Source organism: Oreochromis aureus, linkage group 6 (genome assembly GCF_013358895.1).
Source record: "Oreochromis aureus strain Israel breed Guangdong linkage group 6, ZZ_aureus, whole genome shotgun sequence".
NCBI lineage: Eukaryota > Metazoa > Chordata > Actinopteri > Cichliformes > Cichlidae > Oreochromis > Oreochromis aureus.
The window spans coordinates 10,046,161-10,069,552 of record NC_052947.1 but is presented as its reverse complement, the minus strand read 5'-3'; the positions used below and the strand labels follow the sequence as shown (position 1 = coordinate 10,069,552).

At 41.9% G+C, this 23,392-nt stretch overlaps 1 protein-coding gene across 4 annotated transcripts in view; it reads left to right on the top strand.

The window, feature by feature from the left end:
* The first annotated feature begins 14,334 nt into the window (after positions 1–14,334).
* The window catches only part of LOC116312598 (extracellular serine/threonine protein kinase FAM20C-like), a 35,565-nt gene continuing 26,507 nt past the window's right edge, over positions 14,335–23,392 (top strand). Inside the window, exons 1-9 of one of the 4 annotated variants that reach the window (XM_039613676.1) lie at positions 14,349–14,456; positions 14,737–15,189; positions 16,940–17,115; positions 20,514–20,592; positions 20,851–20,943; positions 21,163–21,278; positions 21,453–21,633; positions 22,872–22,959; positions 23,043–23,316. In XM_039613676.1, the coding sequence (XP_039469610.1) occupies positions 14,741–15,189; positions 16,940–17,115; positions 20,514–20,592; positions 20,851–20,943; positions 21,163–21,278; positions 21,453–21,633; positions 22,872–22,959; positions 23,043–23,180 (1,320 nt within the window). In that variant the 5' untranslated portion in view covers positions 14,349–14,456; positions 14,737–14,740 and the 3' untranslated portion in view covers positions 23,181–23,316. Of the gene's footprint in view, positions 14,457–14,521; positions 14,622–14,736; positions 15,190–16,939; positions 17,116–20,513; positions 20,593–20,850; positions 20,944–21,162; positions 21,279–21,452; positions 21,634–22,871; positions 22,982–23,042; positions 23,317–23,392 lie in introns of those variants that run through there. The other 3 variants (XM_039613674.1, XM_031730057.2, XM_039613675.1) reach the window with 3 other exon arrangements.

The following is a 23,392-nucleotide window of genomic DNA, read 5'->3' as shown; positions in this document are numbered from 1 at the left end:
CTGAAAAAAGGGAAGAAAAAAGAGCAGAAAAGTCAGGATTCTGACATTAATCTCAGAATTGTGACCCGGCTTCAGAAAATGGATTGATGAATGGATAGATAATGAATGTGGCGGGAGCCATAACTGTAATTACAATGGTAATAATAGCTGTGCTAATTAATACAGTGAGCCCATAGAAATGACAAGTACACTTGGCTATATCTTTGCCACAATAATGACTAGATGCCCTGAGCTGTTGCATGCTGAGTTGGTGCAGCAGCTCCGTGGGCTCGTGAGTTTGGCTGTGGCTTGGCTCAGTGAGGGCAGAGGTAGCACAGTTGTCATCTTCTCTGTTCAGGATTCTTTGTGCTCCGTGCTCTGATGTCTCTGGCCACTCACAGTTCTGTTCTTTTGACCTTTAGTCTAACCACCTAATCAGAAACACCTCTATCCCCACTGCCCGTCCAGTGCCAGTCCAACTAAAGGTGCATCTTCCCCACTCAATAAAAGCGTAACTAAAAAATATGCAGTAGACTATTCAATCGATAATTCCAGCAGCATTTTTAACTTCTGATTAGGTGGACAGCCTACAGCCTGCCTCCGTAGTCGCCCACCTCCTCTTCTTTTTTTTTTTTTTTTTTTTTTTTTTTTTTGTCTGTCCCATTTGGTTCTTAAGCCGTCAGAATTGTTGTCTGAAGACCAACAAGGATACCAAATGGATTTATTTTGCCAAATGGATCATCATGGCATTGCCGTATTGGTCCATTTGATCAAACTTTGTTGTTATTATTTACTTTATTTTCAGTTGTTACAGATGGGACAGACATGACTGGGGGATAGGAAAGGAGAAAGAAAGAGAGGAAGGAAAGAGAAAACAGAAGGGAAAGGGACAGTGAGAAAGGGCACTTACAAAGACAAAGAGAAAAAAAAAAAAAAAAAATCTCCTGGATCACCTGTTGAGAGAAAAAAAAGAGAAGACAAGCAAAAAAACCAAACCAAACAAAAACAAAGCAACATACTAAACACAACACCATCACGTTAATCTAGCTGAGTGTGAACAGCAGTAAATACTAAATATTGAAAGTTGTTGTGCAGCACGAGGACAGACAGCGCACAATGTGCTTTGAAGTAGCAGCTAAGAAAGGTGTAGTTTATGTCTCACGAACAGTGAACACCCGTGTGCACACCTGTGTGGATCAACGCGCTTGTATACAAAAGGTTTTCCCATGTAACGGTCTGCTAGAGGGTGTGGAGGCCCATAGCCCGTCCCCAGGGCATGAAGCAGGCATGGAGGAGATCCAGGCTCCAGACATCCAGAGGACCCAGAGTGCGAGAGCCCAAGGAGTACCACCGGAGGGGCATCCGTGCCACCTTCCTGGGAAGGGCTGAGGAGATCCCCAGACGAGGGGTCACCCAGTAGCCACGGAGCAGAAGCCAGAGGGGCTGCACCGGGCGTGCCCGCCGGCTCTGCCGGCAGCCAGCTGTGCCAGAGTGAACGAGTTGCAGGCCCCGGGCCGGAGGCCCGAGGGCCCCCTTGCCCCGGAAGAGGCCTGACCGGCGACAGGCATCGGGCCCGCCAAGTAGCCACGGGAGTGAGCGGTGCATACCTGGCGCCCAGCCCGGACACCAAGAACCACCAATGCACCAACCCCTGAGGGCATCAGCTACCAGCAGGGAGTGTGGTGAGGGGAGATGAGCCTCCACACTTGGAGGGCCTGGGAGTACCCAGGGAGGTGGAGTCTAAGACCAGACCTGACATATAGACACAGATAAACAGGCACACACAGACATAAACATGCTTTCCCACCCTCATGCACACATATACAAACACTCAGCACTCACCCAGCGTGAGGGATAGACATACATAGACATGTACACACAATCATACTCCCCAAACATACTCTATGCCCCGGGTCCAGGTACCCTCGCCCCCAGAGGGGAAACGGCACCCAGACCCAAGAGATGTGACCCTTTCCCCGGGGTGGAGGCAAGCAGACCGCCCCAGGCTCCGCAGCAGCAGGGAGGCCAATCGGACAGCCAACACCTCCTCCCAGCCCCCGCCCGATGGTTAGTAGAGACGGGGGTGTGTGAAGACCCCATACCTCCCTCCTCCCGCTCGTGTGTAGTGTTGCTGCGTGTTGTTCTAAAGTGCATTTAAAACAAGGGAGGGCATGGTGCTGCTGCCAGAGAGCAGCAGGTGTTAGCGTGCCCTCCTGAGAACCCTCAATGTCTACATGGATTTAAAATTGAGAGGTGGGCACCGGCGCCAGAGGTAGGGTTGAATACACAGACCATCCTCTGGACGCCGTTAACGTGATCACCCTCAAGGCCCTATATATATATATATATATATATATATATGTGTGTGTGTGTGTGTGAGAGTGTGAATAATGTGGATGTCTAAGTTGTGAAATAAAATTGAGGCACAGGTGGCCAGAAGGGGACAGAGGGGGGAATGCCTCCCCTGCACCCTGGTGACACACCCGCACCCCAAGGCCCTACCTGTGTGGGTGGGTGTGGTGGAGCGGGAAGAGGAGGCAGCCGGGGATGGGGGAGGAAAAGAAGGAGGGGCAAGATGCCCCTCCCAGGGGCCAGCTCCCGGCTGACCCCAGTAGGCACCCCGTCCTCTAGTACCCACCAAGGCAAGGGAGCCCAGGCCCATCCCGATCGGGGCCCACGGCAGCAGCACCGCTAAGCCCCACAGGACCTGGGGAAGCCCACCCCACCCCACCGCAGAGGAAACTATACCCACCCCAACATTCAATCATCTCCAGACTACACAAGACAACAGACACCCAGGTTAGGTTTATTCTCCACCTCTCCTGTGTCTCTCCCCCACCTGCAGAGTGGACTTCTGCAAGGATGGAACAACCTCCCTGCCAGGATTATAGACACTGAAAAAAGGGAAGAAAAAAGAGCAGAAAAGTCAGGATTCTGACATTAATCTCAGAATTGTGACCCGGCTTCAGAAAATGGATTGATGAATGGATAGATAATGAATGTGGCGGGAGCCATAACTGTAATTACAATGGTAATAATAGCTGTGCTAATTAATACAGTGAGCCCATAGAAATGACAAGTACACTTGGCTATATCTTTGCCACAATAATGACTAGATGCCCTGAGCTGTTGCATGCTGAGTTGGTGCAGCAGCTCCGTGGGCTCGTGAGTTTGGCTGTGGCTTGGCTCAGTGAGGGCAGAGGTAGCACAGTTGTCATCTTCTCTGTTCAGGATTCTTTGTGCTCCGTGCTCTGATGTCTCTGGCCACTCACAGTTCTGTTCTTTTGACCTTTAGTCTAACCACCTAATCAGAAACACCTCTATCCCCACTGCCCGTCCAGTGCCAGTCCAACTAAAGGTGCATCTTCCCCACTCAATAAAAGCGTAACTAAAAAATATGCAGTAGACTATTCAATCGATAATTCCAGCAGCATTTTTAACTTCTGATTAGGTGGACAGCCTACAGCCTGCCTCCGTAGTCGCCCACCTCCTCTTCTAAACACACCGACCTCTGAAGCATGCAGATCCCTCCACTGAGCTGAATACGTTGTGATGTCTCAGACTGCACGCACCAATCCCACACACTCGTGCTTGACCCTGCTCTCCACAGGAGGAGGTCAGGCTTGCAGCTGGCCTCCTTCTTAACCCCTGGTCAACAGCTACACTCAGTAATACAATATAGCAGGCCACAGCCCTGCTGTTCTCTGTAAACTGATTTGTTGTGTAGCAGTCATTAATAAAAGTAATAATCGATGTGAAAAATTCCTCAGATTTTCGTCGAAAACCAACTGTTTTAAGGATGATCCGGTTTTGGAGTGTCACCTTTACAATACCATAGGACAGGTGATCAATCAGCTTCCTGCTGTGCATGTGTAGCATGACTTAACACACTATGCAATATTAATAAAAAAATAATAAACACTTGTAACACTAAAATTTTTCCCTTCTGGTGAAAAAAGCCTCTGTTCTATGCAGTTTATACAGACTGTTCCAATTTTAGAATCACTACAGTAAGACCCCTTCTTCTAGCGCGACAACCACTGTAAACACCTCAGCTTAACGGCTGACATGGATTTGACAGGGATACGCGTGGATTTGCTTGGGCTGAAGCCAGCATAATACAATGACAGGTTCACCCAGATTCGCCCGGCCCGTTTTTATGCAAAGGAGCCTGTTCACTGTGCAATTATTGTAACAACGCTCAGATTAATCCCGTGGGTCCTGTGACAGTAAACATTTATTCCACCCTGTGATGCACCTCATTCATTATTCACCTCAGACAGTCTTTATAAATCTCCTCCTTCTCCTTGTGTCTCCTTGCGTTGTTAAATATTTATACAGTGAACCACGGAGTCACGCTGCTGGTTTGCTTAGTGTCAGCGCTGCAATGCTGTCTTCCACAGCGCACGGAGAAAAGGGTTATTATCCAGCAAGAGGCTCGTTGGAGCTGTCATTGAATTTACAGGCACATTGTCACCTGGGGACAGTGTTAAATAGCATGTACACATCTCTAAAATACAACACAACCAATGTGCATGGTGCTGTGTTTCCTGCTCTTTTTAAATATTGCATACTGTGCACAGTTCCACAATGCCAAATTTAGCAGTTCGCAAGTGCGAGTTGATGAATAACTGAACAGACTCTCTTGTTCTATAGTTGGCACTCTTTGATGTCTTTACTCTTAAAATAGCCATTGGTGAGCAATTTCTGACCCAAAACATTTGCACAGCCCCGACATATTTGTGCCTTATAATAAAGATGAGCCTACCAACATTTCTAACATGTAAATAATTGACATTTTTTCACCACATGTGACTACTCTTCTTCTTTCCCTGCTCCCTTTAGGGTTTACCGCAGCAGATCATCTGCCTCCTTCTAACCCTATCCCTAATGTTCTGTCACACCAACCCTCTCTGAGGTCTTCCTGTTTTTCCTGGCAATATATCCACTATTGATCCTGTGCACATGTCCAAACCATCTCACCCTTGCTTCTCTATCTTTGTCTCCAAACCCTTCAGCCTGAGGTGTCCCTCTGATGTACTCATTTTTTTATCCTATCCCTGTGTCACTGACTATTTTGCATTTGCGATTATTTGGTATTTTAACTTTGCATTTTCATTACACTAATACCAAGTTCTGTTGCATTCATAAAGTTATAGCACTAAAATGACAACCTTTGTTTACTTATTAGTTTTTATTATGAACAAAGCGGAGCATTTATGAAACAGACGGGCTATAAAGCTCTGCAGGGTGGAGTGAGTCCCATCTGTGTTTGTGAAAATGAATGAAATTAAAAGTAGCCTATTTTTATTAAAAAAAATAACAGCCTAATAGTTTCAAGAATGTTAAAATGCAATAAATAAATAAATAAGCAGGAAGGCTGGGATAGGCTATGACCCTAAATTGGATAAGTGGAAGAAAATAAATGGATGAATAGTTTCAATAAAATTTTGAAGACAGTCTCAGGTCACGCATATTGATGAGCCAGGAGCTTTGGAAAGGTTACATTCTTTGTTTTCCCTCTCTGACTTTAAATTTTATGATTTGGGACTAATAGCTCGGGTGACTCATGACTACTCATTTAAGGTTCATCAAAACAGGATAATGTGTCAGGAAGATGCAGTCAGTGATACACATTTACTTTGGTTAACAATTTTTACAGTTGGAGAATGAAAGATAAATAAGATTTAACCATACATGCCTCCGTCCTTTGGCTCCTCAGTGTGTTGGCGTTGAGGAGCCAAAAACATAATGTTTCCACCTCCATGCTTGGCTGTAGGGATCGTGTTCTGCGGCTCATACTCAGCCTTTCTCTTCATCTAAACACAGCAAGCTGAGCTGATGCCAAAGAGCTCAATTTTGTTTTCATCCAACCACAGCACTTTCTCCAAAGCCTTCTCTGAATCATGTTTACTGGCAACCCTAAGACAGGCCTGCACATGTGCCTTGTGGAGGATGGAGACCTTCTGGATGCTGCAAGATTTCAGGCCATTACAGCATAGTGTGTCACCAATGGTGTCCTTAGTGACTGTGGTCCCAACTGTCTCCAGATCATTAATAAGCTCTTTTCGTGCAGTTTTGGGTTGTTTTAGCACCTTCTCATGATCATCCTCACCCCATGAGTCAAGATGTTGCATGGATTTTGGGCCATTTTATATTTCTTCTATTTCTGAATAGTCACACTAACAGTTGTCACCATCTCAACAAGCTTCCTGCTGGTTTCTGTTGCCTGGCCAAGCTGTTTGCTTGGTCTTGTGCCCCATCTGAGCTTTGTACAGGTCTACAATCTTGTCCTTGATGTTGTCCTTGACGTCCTTTGACTGCTCTTTGGTCTTGTCCATGGTGGTCACACTTTTTTGTGATTTTGTTTAAAAATTGTTTTACTTTTGTGAATCCCTTCAGGAATATTAATCAACACGGGATCATTCAGCCTTCCGGAGCCTCATAATTTAGAGACCTTTCCAGTGCTAAATTGCAACAATTTAAGGTTTTCGCAAAAATCGCCTGGTAGCAAATTTTGATGTTTTTCTATGAAATAGGACATTCTTGTAGCCAGTTCTCCTAAAGCTTCTCATATTCAATAGAAGTCCTGACCTTTCCACTATGTATTAATGCTAACTTGTAGTCTTAGAGCCACCAGCTGGTAACAGGAAGCTGGCATTGTTTGACAACAATATGATTTACATTAAGTTTACATGGTGCATTCTACACCTGATAAAGTAACATGGTGTATAGTTTAGAGATATTATTACTTATTTATTAGGTGGTAGTACCTGGTGCCAGATACTTTTTATCAGCTGGGGTTCCAAGTAAGCAGAGTCAAGTCGAAAATATGACATCACAGCAGATTGCATACCAATGTTTGCCCAGGGAATGATGTCACTGGATATGTCATAAGAATGAGTCCTTCACGAAAACGAAACCTGTCATTTTTGAAACCCGGCTATAAGGGAAATCGCCGCTGCCTTCTCTTGCTTTCTTCTTTTACCCTGAGTCTGAGAAAAAGCCACAGACCAAGCAGCATGTATACTGTCACCTCAATATCCTCTATTTTTGTGTTTTGTTTTTATCACTTACTTAATTTTAATGGAAAATGACCAAAACCGAGTAGAGCTGAGTTGAGTCAAGGTGAGTAGGTGATAGTGGAAAAGAGACTATAGTGGACACAGGTAGAGATCTGTATCTTCTTTTTGCAACATCCTGAAAGAGTTCAAGACTGAAGACATCTATAGGCTGCTTACAGATTGACTAATACTAAAGACCTGAAGGCAAATGACTAGTTATCTTATTTATGTAATTAAAATATTACTTATTGAATCTTTATGTTCACTTCTTCTAGTCATATTAGTTGCATGAACTACATAAAGGGAGATACAGAGATCATATATTAAAGTTGATCTTTTCCAGCCCTCCTCAGAGTAAAAACAAAGAAGGAAGAATAATTCAGTAAATTTATAAGGAAAGCTCTTTAACCATCATCTAGGGAAAGATTAAAGAGCATCACAGCAGTGTCCTTTGTTTTTCTTAGATGTCCCTGAAAGCATAGCAGTGGTGAGCCTTTTATTCGTCTTGTCATGGCAACAGTCAGCAGGCAAAACACACGTGAAATGGGGTTTTATTATCCACGAAACTACACCAAACATTAGTCTTCTAACTGTTGATGCCGAACTTCAATCATTTTTTTTTCTTTTTGTCATCACACTGTGTCCTCATTTGAAGCATCTCTCTGTGTTGGAAAAGCTCAGTGCTGTCTCTTAGCAACCTCCTTACCACCTGTGATGGTGAGCGGAAGGTTGGAGCGTCCCTGGGTGCGTGTGTGTGTTAGTGAATGACACAGGAGGTAAAAGAGAAAAGAAACCCTTTGGTGCTTGAAAATATAGTGAGTGACAACTCTCAAAATTCAGTAGCTAGTACTGAAAAATGAGGATAAGTGTAAAGAGAGAATGTGGCCTTTTAGAGGTTCAAAAATTCCACAGATTCACAAAGGTGCAGAGAGTTGGAGGGCAGAAGAGTGAGAGGAGAGTGTCAGGAGACAGCATTTAGAGATGGGGGGTGGGTGGTGACAGAGGATGACAGAAGAGAGCAGGAGGGATAAATCTTTCATCTGAACATTGCTAGCGGCTTCCTTTTTTATGAGAAATAGGAAACACAATCCAATATTAATATGAGCGTGCGCATGTGGGTCTTTTTGCAAATGTGTTCATGAGTCAGCCCCAGCTCTGACCAGCAGTAGATGTGGCTGTGCATTTCATTAGCTCTTCTCCAGACTGACATAAAAGGGAGTCATGAGTTTTTGGAAAATAGAGAGGCCGGTGAAATCAAATGAGAGTAAAAACATGGAGGGGATTTTAAAGCAAAGAAGAGATGGTTTCAGTGTACGTGAGGATAAAACCTAAAAGGGCTTGATTATAAGAGAAACAGAGAGAGTGGATCACATGAAACGTAAGTCACAGAAGAGAAGCAAATAAAAGGTTGGAAGGAAAGATAACCAAGTAGCAGTTGGATTGCTGCTTGAGTCCGAGCTTATGATTTATTTCTTTCATTATCTTGAAAATTTTTTGTTACACCTGTAAAATTTGTGAGCTAAACTAAGAGGCCGAATACAAATTACATCTTGTTAGTGGCTTGGAGAGGGGGGTGTTGTTGAAATATGATCTGCACTGAGGACGGTGCTAGAAACTTTGAAAACCACATGAAATACAAACCATATTCACTAGCTGCAAGGCTAAACAAAGATGCCGCTTCAATTAAATAAGCAGGGGGGCAAAAGAGTTCAAGCACTCTCTAAATTTAATTCAAAGTGGCCATAGATCCAGTTACTGAATTATCATCCTCAGCAACGTGGTGGATTTTTAAAAATTGATATATAAATCATTGTTGGGTTTCTTATGTTTTTTTTATTATTACGTTATACTGGCTCACAGAGAGTTTATAGTTTGTGTTCACATGGACAGAAACATACCTTTGAAATAGTGGTTGAAAAGGTTTATTACACTGGAGTGATAAGAAAAGAGAAATCTGTATACGATCCAGTCATCAATAACACGTATCTGATTTAAAGGAGCGCAATCTTCCTTACAAGGTTGTCACTATGTGTACCTCTGGATGGTATCTGCTACTTTTAGAGTGCCCCACTTAAGTCCCATTGTACACAAGAATATTTGGTACACGTGACCTACCCCAGTCATTGTCTTCTTGCTTCTGGTTCCTTTTTCTCAAAGCAACGTGTAAGTCTGGAGGGTTCTTGTTTTGACGTACTAGACAAGGTCCATTTTTTACCATGATAGGAAGAGTTGCAGAAATAATGCATTTTTTAAAGTTCCATCCATCCATTTTCTTGCTCTAATCTAATTCAGAGTCATGGTGGGGTTGAAGCTTATCCTAGCTGTCATAGGACAAAAGATGGGGATACACCACGGCAAGGTGGCCAGTCTATTTCAGGGCTAACAGAGAGGCGAAAAAGCCTCTCTCACACACAGACACTCACACCTACAGCCAATTTAGAGCACTGATATCTTTGGACATAAAGGTACAGGGAGAACATGCAAGGTGCATATAGGGAAGTCCTAGGCAGCCAGCGGATTCAAACTTAGGACCTTCTTTTTTTGAGGTGACAGTCTTGAACACCACATAATCCTGTTGTGCGGGAAAAAGTGTTTACCTTAATTAATTTGGTGTAATTAAAAGGACACAAAGCATCAAAACCGACATGTTGTACTTATTTTACCTTTTTTTGTTAGCAGCCTTCAAAGTCACCTCATTGCAATCCAACTCAAGATCTACCTAATGGTTTAGAGCAGGGGTGGGCAACTCCAGGCCTCAAGGGCCGGTGTCCTGCAGGTTTTAGATTTCACCCTGGGTCAACACACCTGAATCAAATTCATTACCAGACAAGAAATGTTGAGGAGGTAATTTAGCAATTTAAGTCAGCCGTGTTGGATCAAGGACACATCTAAAACCTGCAGGTCACCGGCCATTGTGGCCTGGAGTTGCTCACCACTGGTTTAGAGTGTCCTCCTCCACGATAAAAAAACAACCATTCAGGGAACATATTTTGAAAGAAGGCTTTTCAGCTCTTAAGTGTCGGAGACCTGGATGGTATGCCAAGGACCATTAAAGTAGCTCTTGAGTACTGTGACGGTCATCATCAACTAAGACACTTTAAAGTGACTTTACTAAACACACGCATAGTTCCACATAAAAAAGATGTTAAAAAAATATTTCAACTATTGAATGGACTGCTATAAAATTTGGTGCATGGAATCCAAACCACACAGTTTAAGCTGAACTTTAGCTTCTGTTTCAGTGGATGTGAGTGGAAATGAGTCATAAATGTCAAGTCGAGCCAACATCATTCATGAATTGAGCTTCAACTGGAGAGAGAAGGGGTAAAAAAGGAGAGAGACTTTAGGAAAATAACAGAAATAACTAGAACTCCAGGTGGACTGAAATGAGTCAGTGGCTGAGCAAAAGATAAACACAGGCAAGCAAAAACAGTAGAAGTGGGCCGACATTCAAGTATCGATACCAGTGATGGTATTGGTATTGGCAATACTGGCCCTGTATTTACTTGGTATGGATTGTTGAGGTTTACTTCTTCTTAACCTCACCGATCCTTTTGATATCTCAGCTGAAGAAGAAAAGTCACATGAGGCTGGAGTATTTCTCATCAAAGCTTTATCACCAGTGCGCATTGGGAGATCCCCCTACATGCAGCCGCAGCAAGCATCAAGTGGATCTGATGAGCTTTCCTCATACACACACCTATACAGAGTAAGGGGGGGGGGCTGCCCTGTGTCACCCCTCTTCAGTAGTTTTCCACTAATTCTGTTGTTCAGTGTCGGGGGGACTGTCCTTCCCAGGCTCGTAACTGGGGCTTCCTGTTTATCTGGCTAAGGCAGCTCTTACTCCTGATTTTATGACAGGCAGACCCCCACTGTCAATAAATTCCTCACCCTATACAGTTACACACCAAAGTTTACAGCTAAACCAACTCATTTGGCACTTCAGAGGACGGGTTCAGCAACTTAATCTCATTCTTGAGAACTTTAAGGCCAAATGAAATGCTTTGAGAATAAAAGTCCACAATTGTCCTTTAAACAGTGGTTGACAACGTCATCCTAACAAAACACACACTTACAAATCATTTCCTGTTCTTCGGATCTCCAGCCACGAACACCCCCCTTCTAAGCAAACCTAAGCATATTCTCTTCTAATTGTTGGTTTATTCTACTCACAATGGATGAATAAAAATTGCAGAAGAGCACCACTGCACACACAATCCACTGTAAGCTAACATACAGCTAGCATCTAAACTCTCTGAGTTTAAGCTTAGGGCTAGCCTCACTTTGGCTGTCCAGGGGTGAATTCAACTTAAGGCAAAAAAATGTAGTTTACACCAAGATTATCTGGTTCTTTGACTTACACACAAATGCCTGTAAACTCTGTGAGACTTTCCAATTAGCCTCAGCTATGGGCTACCTCTTTACCACTGATTAGCTAATAGCATAATAATAACGCCTACGTTAAATTCCTCATTTCAGCACAGTTGTTGCATCTACTAACAAAAGCTCCCCCTTCCTTGATTGCAGAAGAGCTCTGTAATAAACAGTGATAAACGTTCACCCTTACCTTTTCACTGTTTGGACATGGTCTCCTTTTTTCTCATCCATCCAGTAATGAAAATGAGCCTTAAAATAGTCCTTTACCTTTGGGTATTCATTTTTCAGAGACACATGCAAAAATATTTTTGAATTCCTCCAGTCTCCAACAGCTTTCAACCCCACTGTGGGTTTTATAATGTGTACTTCTATTTCTTCATTTGCATTTAGTTCATGTTGTTATCCAAAACGTCGATGTTTTATAAATGATGATGAATAATTAAATGAAAACAATCACCTCTGAGAATAGAGGAAAATCCTCAAAGTAAATCTATTTTAATTATTCTATTAAGCTGATATAGATGAGTCACGATGTCAGCACATACCATATAGGTGGGTGCGACACGTGGATTTTGGGGAGTGCTCCCATATCGTTCACGTGGATCTCTCTACACGATCACACGCATACACACAGACTTTAAAAAGTCATGCTTCACAGAAACAGCGTATCCTGTGGGATTTTGAACGAGTCCTGAGGTACTTGAATCAAAGTCTCAGCAGAAACACACATGCAGAATATGAAACATCTGTCTCGCCCACTGCCTGATTAAGAAGTCTGCTGCGGTGATGCTTCCAAAAGACTGAAGATAAACTGATATGTATCTGGCACATTTCCACAAAATTTGGGACACTGTGTAAAATGTGAATTCAATGATTTCTAATAACTTAAAGCCTGCAGGCATCCCTCTGTGTAATCAGATTTCATTATAAAGACATCTACAGAAAACAGTACTGAATATTAGTGATATTGCATTTAAAAAAAAACATTGGGAATCACTGCATGAATTTAAGAACGCTTCCAAAAATTAACTCTACCATTCCAAGAAATACCAAGAAGATCCAGCCTGCTGCAGAAAGACTTCTGTCCTTCATTTCAGGAGAAAGGAACAGTTAAGGAACAGACATGCATACATACACTACGATCTTTTCAACAACAAGATGTATGAAGGAAGCCTGTAAAACACAGTGGAGGCTCTGCCATGGTTTGGGCTGCATTTCAGCCAGTGCCATTGGATATCTTGTCTAAACTGATGGAATTGTGCATGCAGAAAAGTACCATTAGATTTGAATCTACCATGCAACACATCTGGAAAGCATCTGATTGGCTACACACTCATTTTTTAGCATGACAATGGTCCCAAGCACACTGTCAAAGCAATAAAAGTGAACATGGATAGAAAAACACACAATAGAACACTACCAATCATGCACCGACCTAAACAGAACCTCAGCATGTCAACATTATTGAAGCAGTGTGGGACCATCTTGACAGATCAGCGCAAAAGGCAGCCAACATCCAAAGAAGAATCTCCTTCCAGAAGCCTGGAGAACTATTCCTGAAGATTTCTTAAGGAAATTAGAAGAATGCTTAGCTTAGGGAGTTCATGCTATGTTGAAGAATAAAGGTGGTCATACCAAATATTGACTTTCAAACTCATTAGAATTATATAAACTATTTTTAACCTTAAATATTATATATAAGTATGTTTGCATTTATTTCCCATTTTCCTATCAAAATATAAAATATAAAACTGCTCACTGCTGTATATGCAGGTGTTGGAGCAACATATAGTGCCGATCAGATGACAGAAAAAACTTTGCTTATTTCAACAGGCCAGTGCCAAAGATCACATTCTGCGTGTTACCAAAGCACATTCCTACAGAGTGTGGTGAAAAGAAGAGGTGATGCAACGCAGTGGTAAACACGCTCTTGTCCCAGGCTTTTTAAAAATCATGTCACTGCTATCAAGTTCAGAATGAAAACATTGTTTTTCTCAGTATCAACATTAATATTTTCTCATAGTACTTTTCACATAAAATATTGTGTTTACATGATTTGCGAAGACAGCACAGTGGTGCAGAAGTGTGAAAGGTTTGTCTGTCTTTTGTGTTATGTCACATTAAATTCGATAAGCAGTTAAGATAATAGATGAATGGAGAGTTTAATTCTTGCTTTCTGGCCTTTTCTCTCTTGCAAGCTTCCCAAAAATAATGAACATTTAAGTAATTTAAGTAACATTTTGAATCAGTCTGACAATCCGAAAACACCCTGAGCCTAGCCTCCTGAATAGGTTACAAAATTTCAATAAGATCCACAAATAACAGCTAATCTAATACTCTTTAGTAAAGGGTTCTGCAAGATAAAATATTCTGTCACTTGACTCTGCTCTAGCATTTTGTGCGTTTGTGTGGTTTAGAAAGATGTGTCTTTCTCATGAGTAACTGTGTGTGAACTGAATGTTCCCCATGGAATAAAGTTCATCTTGTTATCTGAAAATGTGAATAAGGTGTTCTTCAAAGAGTCTTCATCTCTACATTGTCATTGGATTTGAGACAGGCCCGAAGCTTTCAGCTGAAAGTTAGAAGTTTCCTGCAAACAGACAGAAGAGCAAAACTCGATTTGGAAAGTCCTGAAATGAAGGACAGAAGTCTTTCTGCAGCAGTAGCAATATAGCCATGCTTATTGTAAGGACAGACAAAATCGGGCTTTAAAACTGAAAACTTATTTAAACTGTGTAAAGATTTAGTAGATTTTGGTGTATTTAGTAGGTTTTTTTTGCCATAAACTACATTTTTTGCTTTTACTCTTGTCAGAGAAGCATGACGTTATACAACCCTCAACCCCCTCTCCCCCAATCACTTGGGTTGAAAGAGATGAGTAAACACACTGATTTATTTCCAGATCACTTTAACCTGGCACCACTCCTGGTAGCATGTAGATAAAGACGACAAGGCTGACTGGATACTGAATCTCTTTATTATTCCTCTGGGAAACACACTAACAACAGCTGAGAGGTGTCAGGCAACATTTAAAAGGTTTGTGTACGTCACTCTTTACTCACATTTTCTCTTCATATGCAAGATGGAGACTCCTGTGATTCATGAATGCATTACAAGGTCAAATTAGACAAAGAGCAGGTGAAGGAATATCAGCCTTTATCAAGGCTATGTTCTACTTAATACCGGTATTTTGCTTTTTTGGTATGTTTTTGCTTTAAATTTTACTCTTTGCTAATGTATCATTAAAAATCTTCTTCCATTTTCTTCTCTCCCCCTCATGCATTCCCCTCTCCTGACTTTATCACTCTCTTTTCAGTAGGATGATGTGGCGTATACGCCGGCGCTCCAGGACAATCTGTCTGTCCTTGGCCTTCATCACCATTTTCATTCACCTCCTCCTGGCTCTTGTTTCATTTTCCATTTACCACCAGCCTTGTGACACCCCACTGCCACCCGGGACACATATTCTGAGAGACCTGGCACACACCAACTACACCTCTGTGGTGATCAGAGGTCCAGCTGAGCTACCAACTGATACCATACAAAGAGATTCTTCCCATAAAGATGGAAAGAAGATGGTTAAGAGTCATGTACGACCACTTTCTGACAAAGGAGGCAAAAATGCCTCGATTGAGTCAGACTTGCTAAAGCTGGAAGCGTTGTTTGGCCACCCACTCTACAACATGCCCAGCCCTCCTGTCCCTGAAGAGGACTGGCTGCTGAGGGTGAAACCAAAAGTCAAGGCGAGTGAGAGGAGCTCCCAGAGGTGGTCAGTATGATGCAGTTAATATGCAAAGACTTGTGACTATGTGCTTCCTTTGACAGCATCACTCCTCAACACCACAATCAAAAGTACTTTAGCCTTCTAAAACCACTTTCATTCACCAATCTTTGCTTTGGATATTTTGCTTTAGCACCTTTCAGTTCATATTCAGTTCAGTTTGACTTTGTTACTGAAACGTCTCATACAGTTAAATTCATAATTTGCTGGATAAAGATGCAGCTTTTGTAGTTTTTGCCTCCGTACACCATCCCAGTGGAGTTTAAGTCAAACTAATACATGATTGAAGGGCAGAATTTCAGCTGTGTTTCCTTCCTTGAGTTGCATAGGAATAATTCTGTTACCATGCAGGTCTTTTGGTCACAATGAACTAACCGAGGGATTCTTTTCTTTTTAAGAATGTGCCAGATTGTTGACTGACCCCTTAATTCTTAATTCTTTGATAGAATATCTATTGTTTCAGCATAATGATAGCCTCCCTCACTTACACTGCCTCCTATTTGAACTAACACGGAAAAGCTATAAATTGAATCAACCTCAGATGTTAATTCTACTCCATTTGTCATGAAATAATAAGAGAACAGGCCTCACCTGGCCATATAATTACTTTTCAGTCAATCGTATGCATAAAAATGGCCTTTGTATAAAAATCTGTCTGTAATTCCTAAAGAGTTCATGCACAGTTTTTCAAAAAAAGAAAAAAAAATTAAAGCAGAAAGTGTGCATTCAGTCAAATGCTAACTGTTTAATTGAAAATCCACTACGGTGTTGGAGGCAGAAGTGCAAAAATGCAAAAATGTCCTAAAAATTATGAGCCTAACTGTAAGTGCAACACTGTACACACTGTGTTTCCACAGGCCACAAACACAGTAACTACAAGACATTAGATGAAGCAATAAAAAGCTATAACCTAATCACAGTATTTCTAATTTCACAGTATTCCACAGTAATTCTGGTTTTATTGCACCTCTTTGTATATTCCTCTGAAAACATGGTCGGTCAAGATTTTCACCAGATGGGTGAGACTGCAGGGAGCACACACAGTATCTAGTTGCTGCTGACAGTGTTGCTCCATGTATTCAGCTACTGTGGCCCATGTTGATGTAACCTAAGCAAAACTAAACATATGGGCTACAGTTTTCGCAGGCACAACAAGAAATGTGAAGATGCCGTGCTGGCTTTGTGAAATACACTGAATATGCTGCAGTTGCTGCTGATGAAAGCGCTCCCAGCTGGCTCCTGTTTTACATTTGGCCTCGCTTCTGTGTGTTCTGTTGACGTCTTTAAGCGTTCATTGCAACTATAGTAAAGCAATCAGCGTGTCTAACACTAGTTAATCTTCAAGTAATTCCTCTCCCCTTCGGTTGTCTTTACCTGTGCATGTGTCTAACAGTGAGCAGACACACCCACACACACAGACAGTGAAACAGCGAGTAGAGGAGAGCAGTGACACAGCAGAGGCTCTCAGCTAGAATAAAACTAAAGCCCTAAAAAGTGCTCATCAGTTAGGTAAATAACACTGACTGAGTGCTCCGTGCTCCACTTGTCCCTCTCGCTTTTATAATGTAGTGTGGGAGGTCGCTCTCTCAGTCTCTTTGTGAACAGTGGTATGGGTTGGAGATCTGTAGTCATGAATGGTCATGACTGGATGAATGTGTGTCTGATTTTAAAATGCTTGGTTAAAGTAGAAGAGTGCTTTGTAGGTGCATTTCATTCACCAAATGCAATCATTATTCAGGGTGAGTGCGAGCCAGGACGGCTATGAGGATGTTCACTGGAACAGCAGCAGTAGCAGCCACCCTCCGTGGCTGCGCTTTCACCTGGGCATCTCCCGCTGGCAGCTCTACCCCCATCATGACCCCAACATGGAGCCCCTGATGCAGCAGCTCGCCGCGCACCGCATCGTCAGCGCAGGTGTGATATTCAGCTTCCAAGTTTTATGTTTTCTTTTGAGCGATCTAGTAAACGCCTCTTTATAATGCTTTCCTTTAGCAGTTATTCAACAGTATCAACGTATGGTTACAGCAGAGCCTGATGCTATTACTCCAACCACATGCTAATGATGATGCACCACAGCTGAGGTGTCAGACAACCATGGGCTGGGTGTTTTCAGAGTAGGCAAACAGAAGCATCTGAGTCACTTTTTAGTTGAGATAAATAAATTGGTATGTTAAAGAGTTCTCACAGACTGCAGCCTGCTTATGAAATGACTTGAAAAGAAGTAGCTGCAGGACAACCAACATTAAAATTACGCTCAACCTGTAAAGGTTTGTGGGCTACAGGGAGGGTAAGAGCAGAATAAAGAGCAGGCTTGTTGTGAGTGTGTGACACCTGAGGTTTAGGGCCTGTCTTTCAATTTTAGATTCACTGTGAAGTTTCAGTGAAGTGAAAGCCACTGTGAGGGACCTTGGGGGCTCAGCAGAGGATGAGCAGGAATACTTGAACTACTGATCATGTAGCGAACTTAAAAATACATGTTTCTTTATGCTTGAACTTCTACACTGATAATAAAGTTTGGGTGGGAGGGGACTGTCTGGATGGTCCACAAACACGACTTACTTGTCAAAAAGTGTAACAGTATATACTATTAATCATTATGTACAGTGCCGTGAAAGTGTTTGCCCCTTCCCGATTTCCTAGGTTTTTGCACATTTGTGTGTTAGACAAAGATAACCCGAGTAAATATAAAATGCAGATGATCCCCAGGACTTTTGGGAAAATAGTCTGTGGACTGAAGAGACAAAAGATTAACCTTTTGGAAGGTTTGAGCCTCGTAGCATCTCCTGTAAAAGTAACACAGCAATTCATGAAAAGAACATCATACCAACAGTCAGCGTGGTGGTGGTAGTGTGATGGTTTGTAGCTGCTTTGCTCACTCAAGACGAGGACTATTTGCTGTAATTGATGGAAACATGAATTCTGCTCTCTGCCAGAAAATCCTGATAGAGAAGCCCGACTGTCAGTTCATGCCCTGATCTGAAACACACCAGCACGTCTACTTCTGAATGGTTAAAAAACAAAACAAAATGAAGGTTTTGCAGTGGCCCAGTCAAAGTCCAGACTCAAATCTGGCGGAGATGCTTTGACCTTAAACGGGGCTATGCATGCTTGAAAACCATCCAGTGTGCCTGAATTACAACAATTCTGCAAAGAAGAGTCAGAATTCATCCACAGTGATGTGAAAGACTCATTGTCAATTATCAGAAACACTTAATTGCTGTTCTTTCTGCCAATGGTGGCACAGTCAGTTTTTGGGTTTAGAGGGCAATTAGTTCTTCCCACAGGGCCAGGACGGGGTTTGGATAGCTTTTGTCCCTTAATAAATTAAATCATCATTTGAAAAAATGCATTTTCTATTTACTTGGGTTGTCTCTGCATAATATTAACCATTTTTTTTGATGATCTGAAAAGTGTGACGATGTGCAAAAAACTAAGAAAGGGAAAATAGTTTTTCACAGCACCATCTGTCTATTGGTGCCATGAAGTTGGGATAAACTGTCATATCAAAATATATTCTATTGCTTCCTGTTATGATAGGTAATGGTGGTGTCAGTGATGGTGTCAAATATTAATATTTTTCTTGAAAAATGCTCATGCTGTAAATAGATCCCTGTATAACCTTATTCACCAGAGTTTGACCTTAATGACTCCTTTTACCAAAATAAACTGAAGGAAACTTAAAAAGAAGAAACTCAAAAATAGCAGTGAAAACTGAATCACACATACAGCACATGGGAAATATATTGTAATACTAACATGTTAACATATTCAACGGTCCTCAAAGATAGTGAAGTGCAGTCTTGACCTTCCATCTTTAGGAAAACTATATTATCAGAGCTGCTCCAGTACATTCAGCAGCAATATCTCTCTAACATTTCCCAACATTACCCACCCCAAGCTAGTGGTCATATCAAACAGATATAACTCAGGTAGAAAAACGCGGAGTGTTGGCGTAGGATGTGTTTCACTGATTGGATTCAGCATTTAATTTGTGGTAGGAACAAAATGTTATTTCAGCTTTGAAAGACAATATAGCCTTGGTTGAGCAAGCAAGGTCATAAACACAGGCTAGGATGGGTTTCTGTTACCTTGTGTGGCATGGCATGTGAATGAAACTTCATACAACCTTGTTAAAAGAAACCGTTGTTGAAAAGCACAAGGCCGCACGCTCCATGTGTGTAAATAATTGTAGGATTCCAGAAGAGATTCACAGAGATTCACTAAAACTACAGTTGTTTGTATCGTAGCACAGTTGCAAGCATAATTGTGAAAAGCTTTAACCTTTTGTACATTTGTGAATTCAGTTCAGGATCACTTAAATTTAGATTTTTCAAACTTCTTAGGATTGCTTCATAAAGTTTTTCCAGAGTAGCCTTCCAGAAAAAATGCAAGTAAAGGACAGAGGTTCTTGTTCAAATGTTACTGCATTTTCTATCTGTACAGTGCTAAAAAAAAAAATGAGGATACGATTTTATCCATCCATCCATCCATCCATCCATCCATCCATCCATTTTCTTCCATTTATCCAGTTTAGGGTTGTGGGTGATGGAGCCTCTCCCAGTTGTTATATGGTGAGAGTCAGGCTACTTCCTGGACAAGTTGCCCGTCTGTTTCTATAAAATGCAGTCTTGTGAAAAACTAAGAATGATTCAGTAGCTTGTAGAACCAACTTGAAAGCAGCAATAACTTGAATAACTGAATTTAGTCAGTCAGGTGAAGGCCTGCACACTGACTGGGTCATAGCAGCACCTCTTTTTCAGTCATTCTGTTCTAGATTTGCTGCTGTGCTTGGGATCACTATACTGTTGCATGACCCAGTTTTAGTTGTCAGACAGACGGCCTTACACATTTGACCCTAAAATAATTGTTATGCATTGTTAGTTCATGGTCAACACAATGACTGCCTGGTGCTCCGAACTGTAACATTTAACCTGCTAACTGAGGCTTGTAGAGTCTGAGATGTAGCTCTTGGGTTTTTTGCAGTTTTTCTGAGCAATACAGGGTCTGACCTGACCTGGGTTGAATTTCCTGGGACGTCCATTCTTGAGATGATTGTTTTAACACACACCTGAAAACTTCTGCTTTTTCCAAAGTCTTTCTAGGATATAAAGTCTCTGCTGTCACAATTCATGTGTATGTGTGTGTGTGTGTGTGTGTGTGTGCGTGTGTGTGTGTGTATGTGTGTGTGCTTTTTCCTGAACAATGGCCAGTGTATTGTCACAGCGTGGCGTATTGTGTGTATCTGTGTCTTTGTGTGTGTGTGTGTGTATGCGCTTTGTTGCTATGGTAACATCCTCTGTATTGTATTCCAGTGCAGAAATCTGGGGGTACTCAGTTGAAGCTGGTGATGTCATTTCCCAACTATGGACAAGCCATGTTCAAGCCTATGAAGTAAGCTGCTAATGGCAAACCCCTACACAGTCATCATAGCTCTCAGTGTGTATAAAACGACTCCTTTATGGCCTCTTGAATCAAGAACAATAAGTGGAGATGGGAAACATGGATGTCTAAGCCGTCAGACAGCTGTATTGTTTGAGTGAATAGTAGAAAAAAGGTGTCTCAAACTCCTACTGTCTGTGTGCGCTTATTCAAATCTAGTGAGTCAATAAAAAGACTCTTTCTGATGTGCATTTGTGTCTTTACTGACAGGCAGGAGAGAGATGAAGAAACCAACTACAACCTGTACTATTTCTCTGACTTTGAGCGGCACAATGCAGAAATTGCAGCTTTTCATCTGGATAGGTATCAAGTCAAATTTCTCTTATCCAAAAGGGCACAGCAAAACACTGTTACAGAGAGCACCACAAGGGAAATGGTGGACAAAATAGCCACATAAAAAATGCAAGTTATGTAACACTATTATAGTTTCTTATCTCTTCCCTTCTCAGCCTTTTTTGGGGTCTTTTATCTCTGCACTTAATTCTATCCTCATCTCACACTTTTTTTTAACACTCTCTGCAGGATTTTGGGTTACAGGAGAATCCCCCCTGTGGCTGGGAGGCTGGTGGATGTGGTCAAGGAGATCAAAGACGTCACTACTGACCGCAAGCTGGCACGAACCTTTTTTACCTCCCCTGGTAACACTCCAGTACACCCTTTATTCATTCAGCAGGCTTTAAATGCCCTCATATGTATTATAAATTCATTTTATTTTTCATATTTTTCTATCACCAAAAAGATTTTTCCTGTCATTTTTTTCCTGTTCATTTGCTTGCTTTTCTCCTTCTCCGTGCACCTCTGGCTCCCCCTAGTGGGAAATGAGTGCTTCTACGGCCAGTGCTCCTACTACTGCTCAACAGAGCACGCTGTGTGTGGCCGCCCCAGGGACCTGGAGGGCTCCTTGGCTGTCATGCTGCCAGATCTCTCCCTGGCGAGGCGCAGGACCTGGAGATCTCCGTGGAGACGTTCCTACAGCCGCAGCAAGCTGGCAAAGTTAGTGGACACCCTGGGCTGTCCAGCCATAGAGAAAACAAATGTGCTCAGTGATAAAGAAAAGCTTACACCCTGTACTATATTAGTACAACGTTATTAATACAGTGTTTACAGTGGTGATCAAAAGTTTTAGCAGTGGCATAAATTTTATACACTTTGCCACCTAATTTGTTTTGTTTCTATGGTGTAGCAAATAGCAAACATAAGCATGTCATAACTCTAACTGTCATAACTGGCAAATAAATCAAAGATATGCAAAGAGTCAGCATTAAAGTGTTGACACTTGTGCTTCATAACTACTGCAGTTCCCCGTGGCAGGCTGGATATTAGCTTGTGAACCAAATCCTGTTTCCTTGGTGATTCCACTCCTGCCTGATCCGTGCATGAAGCTGGTGACGGTTTGTTGGCTGATTGCTGATTATTTGCATTCATTTGGTTTATTCGTCAATCAAAGTCGTTGAAAAATATGAGAAGCCCATGAGTAACTATTTGTATTTGGTTTGTAAAATTCACAATACAAATCATAGCGTGTTTTTAGCACCTCCTGGCCAACACGCACAACTGCACACTGATCTCTGGACTGCTTCTTTGCCAGCTGCTCTTCATACTCATCTTCCCACCCTCCGGTCCCACCGCACTACTGCATAAATAAGAGAGGCAAAATCAGAGGTTGTGAAACAGCTGTGCCAGCCAGATCTCCTGGCACTGCCCCCTGAAACCTCTGCTCCACCTCTTCCCCTGCAGCTGAGCTACAATCATACCCCATTACTGCAATGTTTACCAAGTGCTGCAGGATTCAGTATCCCAGCATCTTCTAAACTCCCATCCCATGTAACCTGCTGTTCTTGTCATACTGTCTTCTGAAACAGAGCAGCTAACCTGTAGGTACACTTACTTTAAGTATAAGTTCCTCCCAAATATCTAATTGCTGTAGTCTTACATATTGTGTAAAAACAGAATAGAAACTACCTGCAGTTCCCAGATAGCTGTCCTCATATTTCCTATACTTAACACGTCTGTATAAGTAGGCTGTGAACTTCATGTTCATTTCTTTAACAGAAACTCATAAAACTTTGATTAATTACGCTGTACATCATGGGATGTAGTTAACATGATTTAGTTTTCTGCTGGAGGTGATTACTCAATCCATTTGAATAATGAGCTGTAGCTCATTTGAATTCTAATAAAAAGCTGGATGTTCCTGCTCTATTTTATCTTACAAAGAACGTGGTTTTCAGGTGGGAGACAGAACCTGAGTACTGCTCCACGGTGAAAAAGACGCCGCCGTACGACAAGGGCACGCGATTGGTGGACTTCATAGACATGGTCATACTGGACTTCTTGATGAGTATGTTTTTGTCTGTCGCATTGTCCACATTGGATGTTTAAAGGATGAATTTCTGTTACAGATGACCCAGCAAACAAGGGAACCTGAAGGTTACATTGCAGTTGTATCACTCTCTCTCTCTCTTCTCTCTCTCTCTCTCTCTTTCTCTCTCACACACACACACACACACACACAGACACACACACACACACGCAGGTAACATCTAATAGGAGAGAAAAAAACTTCTTGACATGTAGTGGAAAAGTGAAGCCATCAGTAATATTTAAAATATGCTATATTCCACCTGTGATTTTATTTTCTCAAGTTATAATAAAAAATATCTATTGGAGATTGGAGTTTAGGCCTGCTTTCTGAGTATGAAGAGATGCTGTTTAGAACATTGATTATATTACATTAAATATAGCTTTTATA